Here is an 18,814-nt window from a genome sequence, read left to right as displayed (position 1 = left end):
GGGTTCAAACAGGCAACCTTTAGGTTACTAGCTAAGCACAGAGAGACTGTGCCTCCCAGGGACCTCAGGAATCCTAGCATCTTTTGTACAACACCTAAACACAAGCCAATTAGTTGATCTTGTGCTCAACCAAATAAACCATAATTGGTTCTATCACTGAAGAAAACACTGGCCATGCTGGATTCTCTGCGAGGCCCTGTGGCAGTCACAATATGACTCCTTTCTCAGGGACATTTCCATGATAACTCTGGCTAGTCATGCTGGTGACTTAAGCACTGGCTTTAGAATCCAGCCCCCAGGTAAGGCACTAAAACTCAAACCAAACTCATTGTCATCGAGTCGATTCTGACTCATAGCGACCCCCACTGGGTTTCCGAGGCTGTAATTTATGAAAGTAGATTGCCCCATATTCCTTCCACAGAGTGGCTAGTGGGTTTGAACCACTGACCTTCCGGTTAGCAGCCAAATGCCTTATCAACTATGCTACCAGAGATCCTTACATAAGGGACAATTACTGTAAGATGGAGCTCACTCTTTTTTCAGACAAAACTACTCTTATGCTGTCTTAGACAACTGAGAACTTAAACCACTATAAAGAAATTCCCACACATGCTACCTTCCAGTCCCACAGAACTTCTCAGGTTTTTGCACATATGCTTCCTATCTTTCCCTCTTTCCCTCTTTATCTTCCTTCTTTCTGGCTCCCTCCTCCCCACTCAGGTTTCAGCTTAGCTACATACACGACTGTCTGTCCAAGAGGCTTTCCCTGAGCCCCTGCCCAGGCTGGTTGCCCAGCATCTGTGTCTCCATCACACATGCTTGTGGATGGGTTTGATTCCTGCCCCCACCTTGCACCAAATGAAGACACTGGCCAGGAGTATTTTGATCACCATTTTAGTCCCAGTGCCTGGCAATAGAACCTCCTCCATAACTATCTGCTGAATGGTACTTGGAATGGCTCAGGAATTTATCCTCATGTTTTGTTGTTGTTGTTGTTATGTGCTGTCGAGTAGGCCCTGACTCATAGCGACCCCTCCTTGGGTTTCTGAGGCGGTATCACTACAGAAGTAGGATTGCCCAACCTTCCTTCTGAGGAGTGGCTGGTGGGTTTGAACCATCAGCCTTCTGGTTAGCAGTCAAGTGCCTTAGGCACCATGCTACTAGAGCTCCTATCCTTACATTTAGTAGGCTTAAATGTCAAGGAATTCTCCCCATTTTAACTTCCTGAAACTCCTCCCACTGCATTTTAAGTTTGTTGTTAATTGCCATCAAGTCAACTCAGGCTTATGGTGACCCCATGTACAACAGAATAAAACATCCAGTCCTCCACCATCTTCATGACTGTTGGTAGGCTCAAGTCCACTGTTGCAGCCACTGTGTATTCTGAGTGCCTTCCAATCTAACGGGCTCATCTTCCAGCACTGTATGGGGCAAGATTGTGTTGTGATCCACAGGGTTTTCATTGGCTGATTTTTAGAAGCAGATGACCAAGTCTTTCTTTCTAGTCTGTCATATAGTCTGGCAGCTCTGCTTCCAGAACAGAAATCTCTTCACCATGAGTGACCCTGCTGGTATCCAAAGTAACAGTGGCTTAGCTTTCAGCATCATAGCAATATGCCAGCTACCACAGTATGACAAAAAGACAGATGGGTGGGGGTATTTTAACCTGACTTCCTCTGATTCAAAGAAATCTGATCGACATGCCCTGTGTAAGTAATATACACACTCAAAGACCATGACCCTGGCTGTTTTCATCTCCAAATTCAGTAACTTCTGTCCCTTTAGACTCAATATTCTCTACTCCAAATCCTCTTCATATCTGCCCAAATTACCCCAGTTCTTAGGCTCCTCTAGGGGTTCTGGACCTAGAATAGATTGCCCCTCAGTGACAGGTATAGAAATTCTGTGATATAAAGGAAAACATCTAGATAGCCTGGGATAATGGGTGGCTCCAGAGTCAGCCAGCTCTGATTCAGATCTGGGCCCCACCACCCACTTGGCCATGAGATCTCCATGCAGTCTCTTTATCTCCCTGAGCTTGTATACTAAACTAAAAATAGTGAGAGGGAAAACGGTCACAAAGGACTAACATATGAGTTACTTAAGGCAGAGTATGTGAACAGGCAGGCCTAGCATAGGCGACATGAAGAGGGTCTCAATACATCAGAGTTCCAGTCCTTCCCCCACTCCCACGTGACAGCAGCTATCTATGGCACTCCGTGGAGCTGTACGCACCAAGGAAAGATGCCACAAATGTCCCATATTGGTCCTGGCCAGTTGCACATCAGCTTCAACTTGCTCCTTAACCCCAGGGGGCCCATACTGGGGACTCTTTTGAGCCTGAAGCCAAAAGCCTCTCTCCACAGGCTAGGCAAGGGTGAAGTTTGCTAGGAATAGCTTATCTACAGCCATAAAATGGTTTTCAGGCAAATCCTGCCACCTTGTGGCGCTCATGCATAAGAACCTGTGTGCCAGTCAGGAAACCGCCTTATCCTTCTGCCCCCAATATGGCTTCTTAGCCTGGAGATGTTCTTTGTCCTCTTCTCAGCTCCATATACCTGAAATGGAGATGTCTCCCTGAATCCCAAAGTCCTAGAGTATCCTCCACTTTGTCTACCAGTCCTAAGAAAGTCCTCTGTATTAGGGCCATTTTGTAATCAGCTCTAATCCAAAAGTGGCGTTTAAGCCTTCCCAGCAGTGCTGCAGAAGAAAGGCCTGGTGATCTGCCTTCCATAAAGATTACAGCCTAGAAAACTCCATGGAAGAGTCTATTCTTTAATACATGGAGTTGTCATGACTTGGAATTGACTCAATGGCAAAGGTTTGACTTTGGTTTTTTGGATCAAAGAAGAACCTAGGAGTGCCTCTTATCCATCTCAGCCCTGTCTTGAGCCACTCAGCAACTACTTAGGGTCAGGCAATCAAATATTCATCATCAATGGTGTGCCTGTGTTGCCAGACTTCTTTGAACAAAACCTGCTATTGACTCCTTGGGCCCACTTGAGGATAGATCGATAGAATAAAGAGTCTGGGTGGTGCAGTGTTTAAACTCCACTGCTAACAGGTTCGTGATTCGAACCCACTAGCCACACTGAGGGAAAAAGATGTAGCAGTCTGCTTCCATAAATATTACAGCCTTGGAAACCCTATGGGGCAGTTCTACTCTACCCAGGAGTCAGAATTAACTTGATGGCTGTGGGTTAGGACAGGGTAGCTCACATGTGTATGCGTGCACATGCACATGCATTCATCTATTCCTTGCTTTGGATTAGTAATGCCCTCCCTGCCACCGCCAGCTCAACTCACAGGGGCCTCCCTGCCTCCATGGTATCTATGGCTGTCTGGACATATACCAAGCCTTTCCTACACAGGCCTCTCCAAGCAGTGAGATGAGCAGTTTCCTCTGTCACTTCCTGGGATCTTAAGCACTAGAATTCCAAGGCAGGTGAGAGGTGACTGACTGATAGTCTCAAGTGACTGGCTATAATCTAGGCTCCATGGGCTTATAAGAAATAAAGCAGAGCAGCGTGGGGGCTGAGGCTGCTCTGAGATCTCAGGCTAACAGGCTTTATCTTGCTGTGTGTGCTTGCAGTTTAGCAATCTGTGAGCTCTTAATAATTGCTTTGCTGACCTTTCAGCTGTGCTCCCTTTTCCCCCTGCTGGGCTAATAGAACAGGTCAGCAAGCCCATTCTGCTTGCAGTGCCCCATAATCCTGTGCCCAACAGTGGCTTCACATTTCCTGGCCCAGGGTACAATGGGGCAAACACAACCCAATCATTGGGATGTGGTTATGAGACTGACCTGCCACCCACCCATTTTGAGGTTGGCCGATAGAATCTATTAATGTCCAAATTACACCGGCCCTTTTCCAAATAGGTTAGAAATGCTGGGTTGTCACAATGTATAATCTGGTAGAGGTGAGAGTGAGAGTTGTAAAAAACTAAAGATGATATGGCTGAACTGAGGAACAGGATTTAAGAGCATAAATACACTAGAAGGAGAGATATATTGATTGAATGTTTATAACAAGCCATGCACAGTGCTAAGTACTTTCACATAAATTATCACATTACCTGAGAAATAGTATCATCTTCATTTTACAGAGAAGGGTAAAGTTAAAAAGGTTAAGAATTAGCTTTGTACACAGTCCAATTTGGGACCCTGCCACTTACAGCAAGTAACTCTAAGCAACTTAGCTAACTTCTTTAAACTTGTTTTCTTGTCTATAAAATAAATATAATGCCAGGCCCTGCTGGTTTAAATTAAAATGTAGGTTGTAGCTAAGAACCTCACCACAGTTCCTGGCACTCAGGATTCACTCCATTCTTGTTAATGGTTAATAGTTAATAGCTTCCCTAAGGTTTATAGCATTCAAATTCAGGTTTTCTGACTCCCAAGTTTAGTGCTCATGAGAAAAGAAGCTGACTTGATTTAACAAATATAGTTGAAGATGGCCATGAGGCAGGCTCTGCACTAAGATGTACAAATTCAGTTAGGAGCCAGACTAACAAATACCTACCCAGCTATCCTAGAAAATGCAAAATGTAGAAGCACACATAAGGTACAGAAATGGCCACACAAGAGCAAGTTGCCAGGAAGAAAAGTTGGTAAGAGCTGTGGCATTTTTCTGAAATACCAACAAAGATGAAACCTAGAGTGACTCGAAATCACTCTGGAAGTCAATGACCAAGTGGGGGTGCTAAATCTGTGGAAGATCCTTCTTATAAGCTGGGTAAGCTGGGTGGTCTGGTTTATATGTCACACACAAACATTCACCCCTCAAGTACACACTCACACACATAGGTATTTCTTAGGGTGCACAAATACACCACAAACCGCAACTCCTAATCTCCATACCATATATGTTACCCTCTCCTCCTCTCATCTCTGAAGCCCTCTATGCCCTGAAACACAGAGGATATCACTTCTCTTTTGTTTTTAGCTATCTTCCCCCAAAAGAAACAATTTTTTGGTCATCTTTGGCAGCCAGTGGAAGATTTGGGCCAGCACTCACCAAATACAGCCATTTCTCCAATAATGCTGTAAAAATTTGTGTTCTGCAAAACTGCACTCCAAAAGTAACAGGGCGTCTGGGAACAAGAGTAGCAGCAGACCACTCAAAACCTATGGAGTGCTGTAACCTGAGCATTACCAAAACAGAAATATGCCTAACGATGACACAAATGTAGGCGTCTCACTGGCACATGCACTGGTCCACGGCTGCCTTAAATCCTGGGACTCATGCTTCTCCCTGAGATGCAGGTCCTGACAGATACAAGTTCCATCAGAATTGAAAATATGATCCAGGGTGGAACTCTCTTCCATTTTTTTCAAACCCAGTGAGGGAGTGTCTTCATAGCTTTCTCATTTCCATTCAGAGATTCACTAGACAGCCTAACAGAGGAGAAGGGACAGCAATGACTCCTGAAGCTACTGAACTAGCTATTACCTGCAATAAAACAAGGAAGGCACGTCTATAAAATTTTCAGTTTTTCTTAAGGTATTCAATCTTGTCCCTGATCACTAGAAAAACTTAACATGCTGGGGAAAATCTCACAAAAGCCAATATAATTCCAGGTTATCTGACACCATTTCTCTATTTACCAATTACATACATGCTATTTCCCATTAATGACAACACTGTAGTAAAACAGACCAGTTTATGGTCATGAAAATGGTCGCATCTCACCCTGGTGATCCCATCCCTCATTGCTTACTGCTGCCCAGGACCCTAAGAATATACAGTATAATTCACCTACACAACTCCAAAACCCAGCAAGAGAAAACACAGTCTTGGTCTTATGGCTGCCCTTACCCTCCCTACAGCCCAGGCTACATCCTACAGCAACCACTACTGTCCATGCAACTGGCAAGCCTCACCTAGAGGATATCTCCCCTCAGTAACAAGGGCAGAGAGAGTACCTACAGGAGGCAAAGGGGAAGAACATCAAGGCTAGGCACACCTCCATTTTGGTGACAGAACACAATTTCTCTGACCCTATGTAAGAACACAAGGCGCTATCTGACTCAGAGACAGCAAGCTTATGTCACATAGGCCAATCTGTTTAGGCCAAAATGTTAAGTCAGAGGACACCAAGGGCAGCTTGGGGGGACCTAGGACTACAGCATGCTATGGAAAACCCTGCTCTGGGCATAGAGCGGCATGCCTGAGACCCTTGATCTCTTCTTTTCATTCAGCAAATGTGTAGTGAACTCCATCCTAGGCACTAGGAACCAATGGTAACCCAACAGCACATTATAAGACCAGGAGCCCCAACTGAAGCACAAAACCAGGGTTCTTTTCTAGCACCACTGGGGACTTACAGCTAAGTTATGACCATCCATGATTTCTCCATTTGTAAAACAAGAAGGACAAGACACCTTGCTTATTACACATGATTGTTTCAAAAGAGGGGAATCCTGGTGGCCATGGTAAAGCACTTGGTTGCCAACTGAAAGGCTGGCTGTTCAAACCCACCAGCCACTCTGCAGCAGAAAAATGTGGCAGTCTGTTCCAAAGATTACAGCTCTAGAAATTCTATGGAGCAGTTCTACTTTGTTCTATAGAGTCACCAGGAGTCAGAATCAACTCAACGGCAAGAAGTTTCAAAACAGGTACAGATGATTAAATTCTTAAATATCAAATGCATAAAAGAGAAAAAAAGGTAATTATTTCTAAGCTACATTAAACACTTTTGGATCAGTGGAAAGCAAGAGAAAACAAAATGGAAAATGGCTAAGAAACTACAGAGAACTAGTTTTTTCTCATGAGTCTAGATGCTTTCACAGAACTCAAAGCTTTTAGAATGTCCATTCATCTCCTTCTGTTCTTCCCTGGGCCCAGCAAGCCAGTTGATTCATGGGAAATTAATGCAATATTCAATTTTCAGCTTGGATAAAAACAAAAAGGCATCCCAATAAATGGCTCTCTCTTCACTGGGAGAAGCCCAGCCATCCCCAAAGGGCATATAAACTTAGACTCACACAATAATAAACTCGTTTATTTCTCAAAACTTAATATGCTAACATTCCCTGCAAAGATAATGCAACCACACAATGTCCTTGAGGCCTAATCCTAGAAGTGTCTCAGCATAGTCCACAGGCAACTCAATGTACATCAAAGGTCCAAGAAAAATCTCCTAACCTGGGCCAGGTATCTTGGTTTCAAATAGTCACCCAGCTCCTCCTTACTGACCCACACATGCTGGTCCTTCTTCCTGGGCTGGGAAAAGTCTCCAGTTTGTAGTAGTGCTTTGAAGAAGAATACTTTGGCCCCAAGGTTACTCTCTGTCCGCATTGCCTGGGGGAACTTGAACTTGTAGTGGCCACAGGGTGCATTTCCTAGGAACTTGGCTTCAATGTTGTTTTCTGAAGGATAAAAACAAACAGATGTTCACTCTGGCTCCCAAAATCATAAAGGGTCTCTGCAAGCGTCACTTCGGATCCCCTAAGGTAAAGGCAATCTTGTTAGGACTAGGGTCATTACAGAAAGAACCTCCTCCCCTCTCAATCCAAGCACTTCCTGGCCCATGGAGTCCAGACTCACCAGGCTGGTCCCATGTTCTAAGCTACCACTTCTAGACTGGCAGTCAGGAACACAGTTTAAGTAACACAGATCTGGGAGTCAGAGCACCTAGGTTCTAGAGTCAGCCCGGTTGCCATCTCTTGATGAAAAACCAGGACAACCTTTTTAAAGGGACGTCACATGAAAAGTATAAAAGGAACCCCAGATTTGATGCTATGAAATTTCTGTAGGGTGAGAACATCACAAAAACAAAAGACCAAGACAGATTGGGAGATAATGTCTGCAGTCTATAACACAGAGTTAATAATTGCAATCCAGCATTTCGAAGAAATGAGACAACGATAGAATAATTAAATGACATTGAACTGTATGAGAAAAATAAGCTGTATCCCCATCTCATACTCACACCAAAATTGACACCATATGGATCAAAGATTTAATAACAGAAATCTAAATTTCATAAAAGATTTGTTTATTCTGAACGGTAATTTCATAGGTGTTTAATATTTTCTAAATTTTTCTATATTTTTAAATTTTTAATTAGAAAAAATATTTTTCTGAAGAAAATGTGGGATAGGCCTATCTAATTAAGACACAAAATTCAAAACACCATAATAAAAGATTTATATTTGTTTACATAAAAATTAAGTCTTTCTTTAAAGAAAAATGAAGCATATAAAAAGTAAAAAAACAAAATGACAAATGAGAGAATACTGTGGACACATTCAACATAGAAATAATATATTAAGGTACTTAAGATGCTTAGCTATTAAACACTTAGAAATTAATGAGAGGAAAAAAAAAAATCCAAAGCAAAAATGAACCAAGCATATAAACAGGAAATTCACATGAAAGTAAGTATAAACACCTTATAAACACATTAAAAAATGCTCAATCTTATTAATAACTAAGACAAACTAATACATACCATTTTTCATCTATCAGATTAATAAAGTTCAACTAGCTTAAAGTAAAAATTCAAAATTTTTGAGCTGTACACTGCTGGTGAGAGAGAAGGGTAAAACTGGTCCCCTCACACCCAGTGGGGGCTGCAAATTGGTATAAATGCTACTATTTGGCAGAAGCAATCCATTTTAATTGTGCATACCCTTTATTCTTGCAACTCCTTTTCTACAACTTTATCCTCTCAAATATGCCTATTTGTTCATGTGAACAAAGATGAGGGTACAAGAATGTTCACTGCAGCAAGACAAATTACAGTATGTTATTATGTTATGGACTAGTATGCTGGTGTTAAAAAATAGGTCTTTATGTAATGTACAGAAAGTTTTTAAAGCTTTATTTAAGAGAAAAAAGCAAGGTACATGTTGTTGTATTAGAAACCACTGAGTCAATTCCAACTAATAGAGATGTCATGTAACAGAGATGTGCCCTGTAGGGTTTTCTAGACTGTAATCTTTATGAGAACAAATCACCAGGTCTTTCTCCTATGGAGCTGCTCAGTGGGTATGAACCACCAACCTTTTGAAAAGCAGCTGAGTGCTTAAGTATTGTGCCACCAAGGCTCCATGCAAGGTACATAATATGTGTATATATGCTCCCATTTATATGGACAAAAATAGATATAATTGTATATGCAGAAAAATTTCTGAAAGGATACACCCAAAAACTGTTAATGGTGGCCGCCTGAGGAGGGAGAATTACTTCTTGTTCTATACTACATTTGTTAGATTCATTTGATATTTTTTCACCATATACACGAAGTTTTCCCCCCCCAATATTAAAAAATACTAGAGTATCAGCTCAAATATAATACAATACAAAATATTAGCAATGGATATCTGTGGGTGGTGAAATTAAATTGCTTGTTTCTTTATATTTTTCTGAATTTTCCAAACTTAACTCAATATGCATGTATTACTTTTTCATAATCTGCAAACAAAAATGGGGTACAAAATACAAAGAGCTCCCTCAAATCAAAAACAAAAAAGAAGACAAACAGCCCACTACAAACATGAGCAAAGACTCCCACTAGGCAGTTCATGAAATACAAAGAGCCAATAAACATCTAAGAAGATGGTCAATCTAACCAGCAATCAAGAAAATGCTAATTCAATACAGGTGGACAGATGGGTAGACAGGGTGAACTAGCAGGTATGTCTATGAAGCGGGGAGTGTACCCAAGAACATGTATAGGGTTGGCAGACAATGGTCCTATAAGTTTATTTGTATGATCTGAATTCCCAAGTGTATAGTAGAGCTGACAAGAGGCAAGGTTGTAGTCACAGTTTAGTCACAGCCAACTACCCAGAGGGACTGAGTAATTAGACCTGTGGGCTTGGGACCATAGTTGCAGGGGACATCAAGATCAGTTGACATGACATACTACACAAAACAATGTTCCACCTCCTACCCTGGCGAGTAGCGACTGGGATCTTAAAAGCTTGCAAGCAGCCATCTAGATGCAACAATGGGTCTCTCCTCGTCTAGAGCAAAGAAGGATGAAGAAAACAAAAAATTCATGGATACAATCAATTCTAGCAACTGGTACACCATCTGATCTGCAGCCTATATGACTATGAGACCAGAAGAACTAGATGGTGCCCGGCTACCAACGTCAACCACTTGGAAGGGGATCTATGTAGGAGATCCTGGATAGAGAGGAAGAACAATGTAGAACAAAACTCAAAATCATTTGGAGGAAAAAAAAAAAAATGGGGGGACTAGGTTTGCTTATGCACAGGGGACAGCTCAGTGGGCAGGAGTACATGGAGCGATGGACACAGGAAAGAGGTAATTATCAGAAGGAAGTGGGAGGGAAGCTGTTGCATCGTGATAAATTGTGTTCAATGTCATGAGACAAAGTGCATGTGAACTGCTGTATGGAAAGTGAATTTGCTCTAAATTTTCACCCAAATCACAATTAAAAAAATAAATATATAACCTATTTGATAAAGCAGTAAAGCTAATAAATGGACCAAAAAGAAAAAGAAAATGCTAATTCAAAAGAGATCATTTTGTTGGCAAGGCCTGGTCAAGGAGGCACTCCCATACAGTGCTCCTGAAAATGGAAACCACAGTATACATTCTGTAGGACAACTGGGCAATAGCTATCAAAACTTTAATGTGGCTTTTCCAGTTAGACAGGAAAGGCCTGGCAATCTACTTCTGAAAAACCAGTCATTGAAAACCCTATGGTGCACAGTTCTACTCTGATACACACAGGGTCACCATGAGTCAGAGTCGACTCAACAGCAAGTGGTACTGGTATAGTAACAAGCTAACTAATCAGTGTATTTTGCTCTTATGCACATTTGTTAACTGTAAATAGATCTTACAACACCTTTTATATATTTTCTTTAACACTGATTTATTAATATGGGGATGTTAAAAGGAGAAAAGTAAAAGGCAGAAGTGGAAAAGCCCCACATGGCACAAAAGAGATGGAGCTGAGCAAGCAAGCATCAGTTATGAATGTTTGACATGAACACTTGAACACAATGATACTGGCAAGAAACACAGCTGCCAATCCCTATGTGACGACCAAGGAAACTGGGAGAGCAGCAAAGCCCCAAGCCTTCTATCTGCCTTGCTGTGCTCCTACATATAACACAGGCACCTCACATGAGGATCAAGGGAGCACATACTGACCTATGCCATTTTGTTAGCAGGGTCTTAAGGTGGTGGCAGGACCAGTCAAGCGGCTGAGCAAATAAACTTGCAAATCCATTTACTCAGCAAGCATTCAGCAAGAGCCTACTATGGTCCAGGCACTTGGCTACTAAATATTCTATAATGCACACAAGACAGGCCCCCTACAAAAAAGAATTATCTAGCCCTAAATGTCAATGGTGCCAAGGCTGAGAAACCCTCATCTAGTGAGAAGTGATTAAGGCACCAGTGGTTTAGTGGTAGAATCTTGCCTTCCATTCAGGAGATTAAGGTTTGATGCCTGGCCAATACACCTCAGGTGTAGCCATCACCTGTCTGTCAGTGGAGGTTTGTGTTTTACTATGATACTGAAAAAGGTTTCAGCAGAGCTTCTAGACTAAGACTAGGAAAAAAGCCCTAGTAATCTATTTCCAAAATTCAGCCAATGAAAACTCTATGGATCACAACAGTCCAATCCCCAAGCGATCACGGAGATAGTGCAGGACCAGGCAACGTTTTGTCCTATTGTGCAGGGGGTTGCCATGAGTCAGAACTGACTCCACAGCAGCTAACAAGTGAGAAGTCAAGGAGTCCACAGCTAAAGCTGTGGGAATGAACAGGAAGCATATAGAACAGACCAGGTAAAACTCAAAGACCTGTGAGTGTCAGGATGAGGTCAAGGGTAGGTATGAGGTTTGTTGTTGGATGAACAGGCAAGTATCAGCGCCATTAAGGTGGTAAAGAACAGCAGGCTAAAGGAATGATGGAAACATCAATTCTGAATGTACTAAATTCAAAAAATCTGATGGGACAAAAACTCTCACTTGGCCTAGAGAAAATCCTTACCTCTATTTTTAGAGCTGCAATTTTTATAAATATCCAAGTTTCCATTAGTCTCTCCACCTCACCCTTAAACCCATTCTCACACTCAGCCTGTGATTCCTCTAGCTGTAAGTCTGAAGTGAGTACTATGGAATTTAGCAGGAAACAGCAAACTCACTGGAGAGAGTGGCCAGAGTTCTCTCAGCTGTTCCTCGGAGGGTCTCCCCAGGCTGCCACTCTGTCTGGGGCAGCATCCAAATATCCTCGCCTCCAAGCTTCTCTTTCACCAACAGAATAAGGTTCCTGTCTAGCTTCCGGTGTAGTGAAGTTCGGTCATTCTTCTCATCAGCTTCTAAGAAAAGAGGTTAGAGGAGGCAAGAAAACTGTGATCTGACAGAATCATAAGTTTTGTCATCTTCCTTTAAAACAAGTCACAACCCCTACCCTCAAAGAGCTTATAATCAAATTACAACCCTGGCCCATCTCCCTAACCCTGACCTCTTCCAAACGTTCACCTCACAATTTTGAGGAAAGGAAAAAGAGGAGAAAACCAAGAGCTGAACTTCTCTTTGAATAGCAACACATAAAAGTATTCTGAGCCTTTGGAAAAGCAGCAATGTCCATACTAATTCAAATACTACTACTTCATTAGTTTTGACACTACTACTGATTTACTTAATCCCCACTTTTTCTGTTATTCAGACTTCTATCTATGAAATACGGGTAAGTATTTCCTTTTCCTAGAATGTTTTTTCCCCTCACTGGTCTTTTGGGAAATTCTTATTCATCCTTCAGATCTCAATTTAAATATCACTAAACATCATTTAAATATCAAGATGTTCCTTGATAGCTACCTGAGGTGCAATGAATTAATAGGGCCCTTCAAGCCTCACGTGCTCCTGACCCCAGACAATGACTCAGTGGGAATACGCAAATAAATTGCTTGTGTCCCACAAAGGGATTGGACAGCTGCTATTAATGCAAATAAGGTACGTGGAACCCCATTTCATCTGAAGGGCCATTTTATCTAAACACTCTCAGATAAAACACAGGATATCTGGGGGGAAAGGCTTAAACTGCCCTCTCTCAATCCCAAATTAGGAGTTTAACTAGATAATATTCACAAAGTTTAACAGAGATAGAAAGGACTATCCCAACACTCTCACTTCCTACTCAAAACTAATGCAGGTCTTTAAAAAATTACATTACGATAGACATGAAGAATCCAAAAACCAAACTCACTGCCATCGAGTCAATTCCAACTCATAGTGACCCCCGCTGAGTTTCCGAGGTGGTGAATCTTTATGGAAGAAAATTGCCCTGTCTTCCGGCCATGGAGTGGCTAGTAGGTTTGAACTGCCAACCTTCTGATCAGCAGTCAAATGCCTTAGGCACTGTGTCACCAGAGCTCAATCGAGAAAATAATTTTCTCCCACCTAAAAGTTTTTTTTATTTGAATCTCTTGGTACTTAAAACACAAAGTAGGTAATAAGTTGTTGTCTTTATTTGGGAACCAGAACACCCCTCTTTCCCTTCCCTCTTGCTGGCCTAAAAAGGCCACAAACCTGTTACACGAGCTCCAAGTTTGAACTGTAGGAATGTCTGTTCCCACATATCTTCCAAATCCTGCACCAGCAGTATCTCCTGATCATCTTCTTCATAGAGGTCAGCTTTCTTCCTCGCCAGTCGCTGGGTTTCACCCAATGCACGAAACTCATGGTCTGAGTACAAGCTTCTCTCTACCTCAATCTAGGAAAAGTAAAAGGACAAAAAACAGAACAAATAAAACAGAGCTCTAGCACACTTGGCAGGCTTGTAAGTGTACCCTCCAGCATAACCAGACATACAATCAAAACACCACACAGAGAGAAAGACAAAAAGGTGACCTGCACTTTGGATTTGAATTACATTTGCCAAAATGTTAGAAATGCTTATAGGTGAAGACTGCTACAGAGAACAGAGGACTGGGGCAGATACTGCCTGTCCATTTACCATGCTCCAGCCACGTCAGTCTTTGATCAGAATATCAGTCACCAAGGACTTTCCTGCCTCACAGACTTTACAGATGCTGTTTCCTTTTCCTAGAATGTTTTTTCCCCTCACTGGTCTTTTGGGAAATTCTTATTCATCCTTCAGATCTCAATTTAAATATCACTAAACAGCATTTAAATATCAAGATGTTCCTTGATAGCTACCTGAGGTGCAATGAATTAATAGGGCCCTTCAAGCCTCACGTGCTCCTGACCCCGGACAATGACTCAGTGGGAATACGCAAATAAGTTGCTTGTGGCCCACAAAGGGGTTGGACAGCTGCTATTAATGCAAATAAGGTACATGGAACCCCGGTGGGAACAAACCAAACCAAAGTCACTGCAGTAGAGGTGGATCCGACTCACAGTGACCCTTCCTTGGGTTTCCGAGGCAGTATCACTACACAAGTAGATTGTCCAATCTTCCTTCCAAAGAGTGGCTAGTGGGTTGGAACCACCAACCTTCTGGTTAGCAGTAAAATGCCTTTGGCACTAAGCCACTTAGAAACACGCAAATAAGGTATATGGAACCCTAATACAAGGACTGGTCGGTTTTGCCATCCCACTACGCTTAAAAGCACCTAATCCCAGAAGCAGAAAGAAGAGCCAGGAGTGAAGCGTGTCCTTTGAATATGGGATCTCTGCACTGAAAACCTCCTAGACTCAGGAGACAGAGAGAGGATAAGACCAGAGAAGGCATGAGATGGCAAGCAGCAGCAGGTATAACAGAGAAATGGCAGCAACAGAACCAGATCAGCAAGAGATGGTGTAGTGGTCTTCCTAGCCTACACAGCAAGGTGGCTACAGTGGGAGTGCTGACCCACAGAGAGAAAGAACTGAGTGCCTTTGTGCCCCAGCTTACTGGCAGAGTGGGGTGCCTACAGTCACTTACCTGCAGAGCTAAAAGGGCTTTGTAACATTTGCCTGAGAAGGGCCACGGGCTGAAGGAGGAGGCTTGTCCTGAGGGAGCTGAAAGCAACCCTGTTTGGCTGAGAGGCTGTCATGCTTCCTGATCCTGATCCCAAATTGTAAACTATTACTTCCCTAATCAACTCCGTAACTAAGAGTATGGTTTGTGAGGTCTGTGTGGCTGTTGCAAATTATCTTACCCAGTAGAGAAGCAGAGAATGCCATGGGAGGGGGACAGCTGATGTCAGAATTGTTTTGAAAAAAAAAAAAAAAGAAAGAAAAGATTGGATAGAGATGCTACATTTGACCTTCATCTCACAGAAATCAGCTTTGGATTGATGTTGATCTTGATCATGATTCTCTCTCCCTCTCCTGAAGTCATTTTTACACTACAATGAAATCAAAGTAAGGATTTTCTATTAAACACTTTTACAGCACCTATACTTTCCAACACGTACCAGTGTCTATAAGTATGTGCTTATGTGATTATTTGGTTATTGACTGGCCCCCTCCATGAGACTGAACATCTTTGTGAACCAGAGATATGCCTGTATTATAACTCCATCCATAGCAGTGTCTGATACATGGCAGGTGACCAATGAATATCTAACAGTGAGTAAATGAATAAATTGAATAAAAACAAGGAAGAAACATTTATAGCCCTCAGCAGCCCAAGACAAAAGTATTTCAGACCGTGGAGAAATGTAACACTCTTCAGTCATCCTTGGGGACTTAAAGCCCTCACAGCCACTAAACCCAGGTTTTCCCCATGACTCTTCACTTGTTCCTCACACAAACAATCCTGTGAGGTAAAACAGGGGTGGCTTGATCACAAGCATTTTATGAGGTATCCACTGCCTCCTATACTTTCTTCTTCCTAACATTCAGCACATCATAAAGACTTTCTCCCCTCTAGATTTTAAGCACTCTATGATAGGAACTAAGTCAGTCTTGTTCACCATGACATTCCTAGCAGGTTAAATGAAGAAGAAGAGGAGCATCTCTCCAAGAAGTTGCCTAAAATGACAATACAAAAACCCAAAGAAAGGAAACTATCTCTTGTTTAATATCTATTATGTACACCCATTACTGACGTCGTCGTTGTTGTTAGGTGCCGTCAAGTCGTCTCCAACTCATAGCAATCCTATGCACAGCAGAACAAAACACCACCTGGTCCCACGCCATCTCCGCGATACCTGCTATACTTGAGCCCATCGCAGCAGCACTATGTCAATCCATCTCGTTGAGGGCCTTCCCCTTCTTCGTTGACCCTCCACCTTACCAAGCATGACATCCTTCTCCAGGGAATGGTCCCTTCTAACAAGATGACCAAAGTAGGTGAGATGAAGTCTGGTCATTCTCTCTTCTAAGAAGCATTCCGGCTGCACTTCCTCCAGGATAGATTTGTTAGTTCTTTTAGCAACCGTGGTACTTTCAGCATTCTTCTCCAGCACCACATCTCAAAAGCATCAATTCTTTTTCGGTCTTCTTTATTCACTGTCCAGCTCTCAGATGCATGAGGCAACTGAAAATACCATGGCTTGTGTCAGGCGTACCTTAGTCCTCAAGGAGACATCTTTGCTCCTCAGCACTTGAAAGAGGTCCTTTGCAGCCGGATTGCCCAGTGCTTTACGTCCTCTGATATCTTGCCTCCATTGGCCTCCATTGTAGAACCAAACAATGTGAAGTCTCTGGCAACTTTAATCTTTTCTCCATTCATCGTGACGCTGTTTACAGGTCCAGTTGTGAGAATTTTTTTGAAAAAATACAAAACTGAAGCACTTACTGATGAAGACTGGAGACTACAGTCTGCAGTATGGATTACATCCCAATATAAAGAAAACAAAAATTCTCACAACTGGACGTTACACGTAAGTATACTTAAGTCCAAAGAGCCCTGATGGTGCAAAAAATTTGAGTGGTTGGAACCACCAGCCGCTCTGTGGGAGAAAAGGCATGGCGATCTGCTCCCATAAAAATTAAAGCCTAGGAAACCCTACGGGTGACGCTCTGAAGAGCTATGAGTCGAAATCGACTCGATGGCATACAACAGAAATGAAGTGACTTCCCAAAAGTCACATAGATTAATTGGTGCCGGAGTCAGGATCGAACACAAGTCTGACTCTATTGCTTCCTCCGTCATCCTAAAGTCGTAGTCTGCACCTCAGTCCTACCTGCTCTAGTAGAGCCGCCATATCTTCCTGCAACGGGGTCAGCGGCTTCGAGATTAGCGGTGGCCGCTGCAGGCACAATGCGCCCAACAGGCGCCATGGGGACCCTGTGTTCGAGGGTGCGGCCTCGAGGCTGAGGCTGCGAACACTCAGGATCTCAGTCGAGAGCCCCTCTAATCGCCACCAGCCCCGTGCCACCCCTAACAGTGTGCGCGATACGGGCGCCGCCATGTTCCTACTCTCCCCACAATGCACCGCGGCACCCAGCAGGTTCCTCAGCCAACCCCATGTTCCCACAAGGCGGCGGGGTGCAGGAGCGCGCTCAGGGCGTTATTAGAGTAGACCATTCAAAAGTAGAGGGGGTGGTCGAAGAGCTTGTCATGTTGTCACATTATGAAAAAGAAAAAGTTTCCAGCTAAAACCAAAACAGTAGTTTTTTTAAGCATTTAAATTGAGTAAATCCCTTTAACAGACGTTATAAAGAAGAATTATATGACTTTCCTTTCTGTGCCTTCCCCACAGGCACTCGTAGTACCGGCGCCGCGCCTGCTACGCCAGGCTCCGCAGAACGCGGACGGGAGTCGGCCGGGGTCAAATCAAGCCATGCAAGTTGTGAGGAACGCAGGGTCTCGATTCTTGCGGTCATGGATTTGGCCACCGACGACTGGGTGAGAATGACTGCCCCTCTGAGACTGCACCGAGGACCTCCGAGGCTATTCTCTTGCTTGTGTTCCATGAGCCACCTGGGCACCAGTGGCCGTTAAGCCTGGACCTCACGAAACTTTCCTCCCCAACAGGGTCGTAGCCGAGGCGCCGGCCCGGACCGTCCACACAGGCACTCAGCAGCTGCAAGAAGCGGCGGCGAAAAAGGAAGTTGAGGAGAAGGCGGCGGCTCCGAGCCGCAGCATCTTCAGGTGAGGGCCACTTAGGTTCGGTCCTCGCGAGACTAGCACCCCGTGATTCTCTCCTGTCACTCTCCAGAGTCAGAGAACCAGTGAATGCCCAATTCTGCCACTTGTCATTTGCGCGACGTCGTGTAATAAGCGTCAACTTTCTCGCTTAAAAATGGGGATGATGCCGAAGGAATTTGTGAGAATCAAATGAAATTAGCCCTAGCACAAAGTAGATGCTCAGTGAACACTCGTTAATGAATGTGTGGATGTTGGATGAGTATAATGAGTATCAGTTTTCTCTCTTGCAGAAAACAAAACATAACAAAAAAACAACCACTGCCATGGAGTCAGTTTGACGCATAGCAACCCGCGTTGGGTTTCCGAGGCAATAAATCTTTATGGAAGTAGATTGCCCAGTATTGCTTTGGTGGAGTGGCTGGTGGGTTTGAACCACTAGCCTTCTGGTTAGAAGGCAGATAGATGCCTTAGGCACTGTGCTACTGCAGCTCTTTCTCACCTTCTCCTGCAAAGGTGGAGATAATGTCAAACCAAAACTGGGGGGGTGGAGGGAGCATATGTGCAAGGGGTGGTCCCTAGACTATGGAACAGATTTTTTGCGGACTTGTGGACTTGTTAGAGGTAGTACAGATCTAAGGTGGTGTTTGTGCTCAGCCTTAGGGACTGGCAGCTTACTTACCACAACTACAGCCACCTCTATGTGCTAGCTGTACTTCGCATCTACTTAACATTTCCTGAAAACGTACTGTGTATTAGGCATCATGCCACCCCACAAATAGTTCACAGTCTAACAAGGAAGACAACCATGCAAATAAGTGTAACATGATGTAATC

The 18,814-nt window shown here is 43.3% G+C and overlaps 2 protein-coding genes across 2 annotated transcripts in view; one reads left to right on the top strand and one right to left on the bottom strand.

Moving 5' to 3' along the window:
• Positions 1 to 7,118: 7,118 nt before the first annotated feature.
• MRPL46 (mitochondrial ribosomal protein L46) lies at positions 7,119 to 17,301 on the bottom strand. The gene is made up of 4 exons (XM_007946097.1): positions 17,074 to 17,301; positions 13,526 to 13,709; positions 12,139 to 12,312; positions 7,119 to 7,369 (listed from the first exon to the last, which is right to left on the bottom strand). The coding sequence occupies exons 1-4, from the start codon at positions 17,299 to 17,301 to the stop codon at positions 7,119 to 7,121; spliced, it is 837 nt and encodes a 278-aa protein (XP_007944288.1).
• A 372-nt stretch (positions 17,302 to 17,673) lies between these two features.
• Positions 17,674 to 18,814, top strand: part of MRPS11 (mitochondrial ribosomal protein S11) — a 10,524-nt gene continuing 9,383 nt past the window's right edge. The window contains exons 1-2 of the mRNA XM_007946095.2: positions 17,674 to 17,738; positions 17,868 to 17,984. Of these exons, the coding sequence (XP_007944286.1) occupies positions 17,674 to 17,738; positions 17,868 to 17,984 (182 nt within the window). The remainder of the gene's footprint in view (positions 17,739 to 17,867; positions 17,985 to 18,814) is intronic.

This window comes from Orycteropus afer, unplaced genomic scaffold (assembly GCF_000298275.1).
Source record: "Orycteropus afer afer isolate SDZICR_OR568_19922 unplaced genomic scaffold, OryAfe1.0 scaffold00150, whole genome shotgun sequence".
NCBI lineage: Eukaryota > Metazoa > Chordata > Mammalia > Tubulidentata > Orycteropodidae > Orycteropus > Orycteropus afer.
The sequence above is the reverse complement of the archived record's forward strand: the minus strand, read 5'-3'. Positions and strand labels throughout refer to the sequence as shown.

Excerpts from the sequence above, each read along its gene's own strand:
- MRPL46 (XM_007946097.1), bottom strand. The coding sequence starts at position 17,301 with ATGGCGGCGCCCGTATCGCGCACACTGTTAGGGGTGGCACGGGGCTGG. Across the intron at positions 13,710-17,073 it reads TGGCGGCTCTACTAGAGCAG|ATTGAGGTAGAGAGAAGCTT; the intron begins GTAGGACTGAGG and ends TACTTTTCCTAG. Across the intron at positions 12,313-13,525 it reads ACTTGGAGCTCGTGTAACAG|AAGCTGATGAGAAGAATGAC; the intron begins GTTTGTGGCCTT and ends CTCTTTTCTTAG.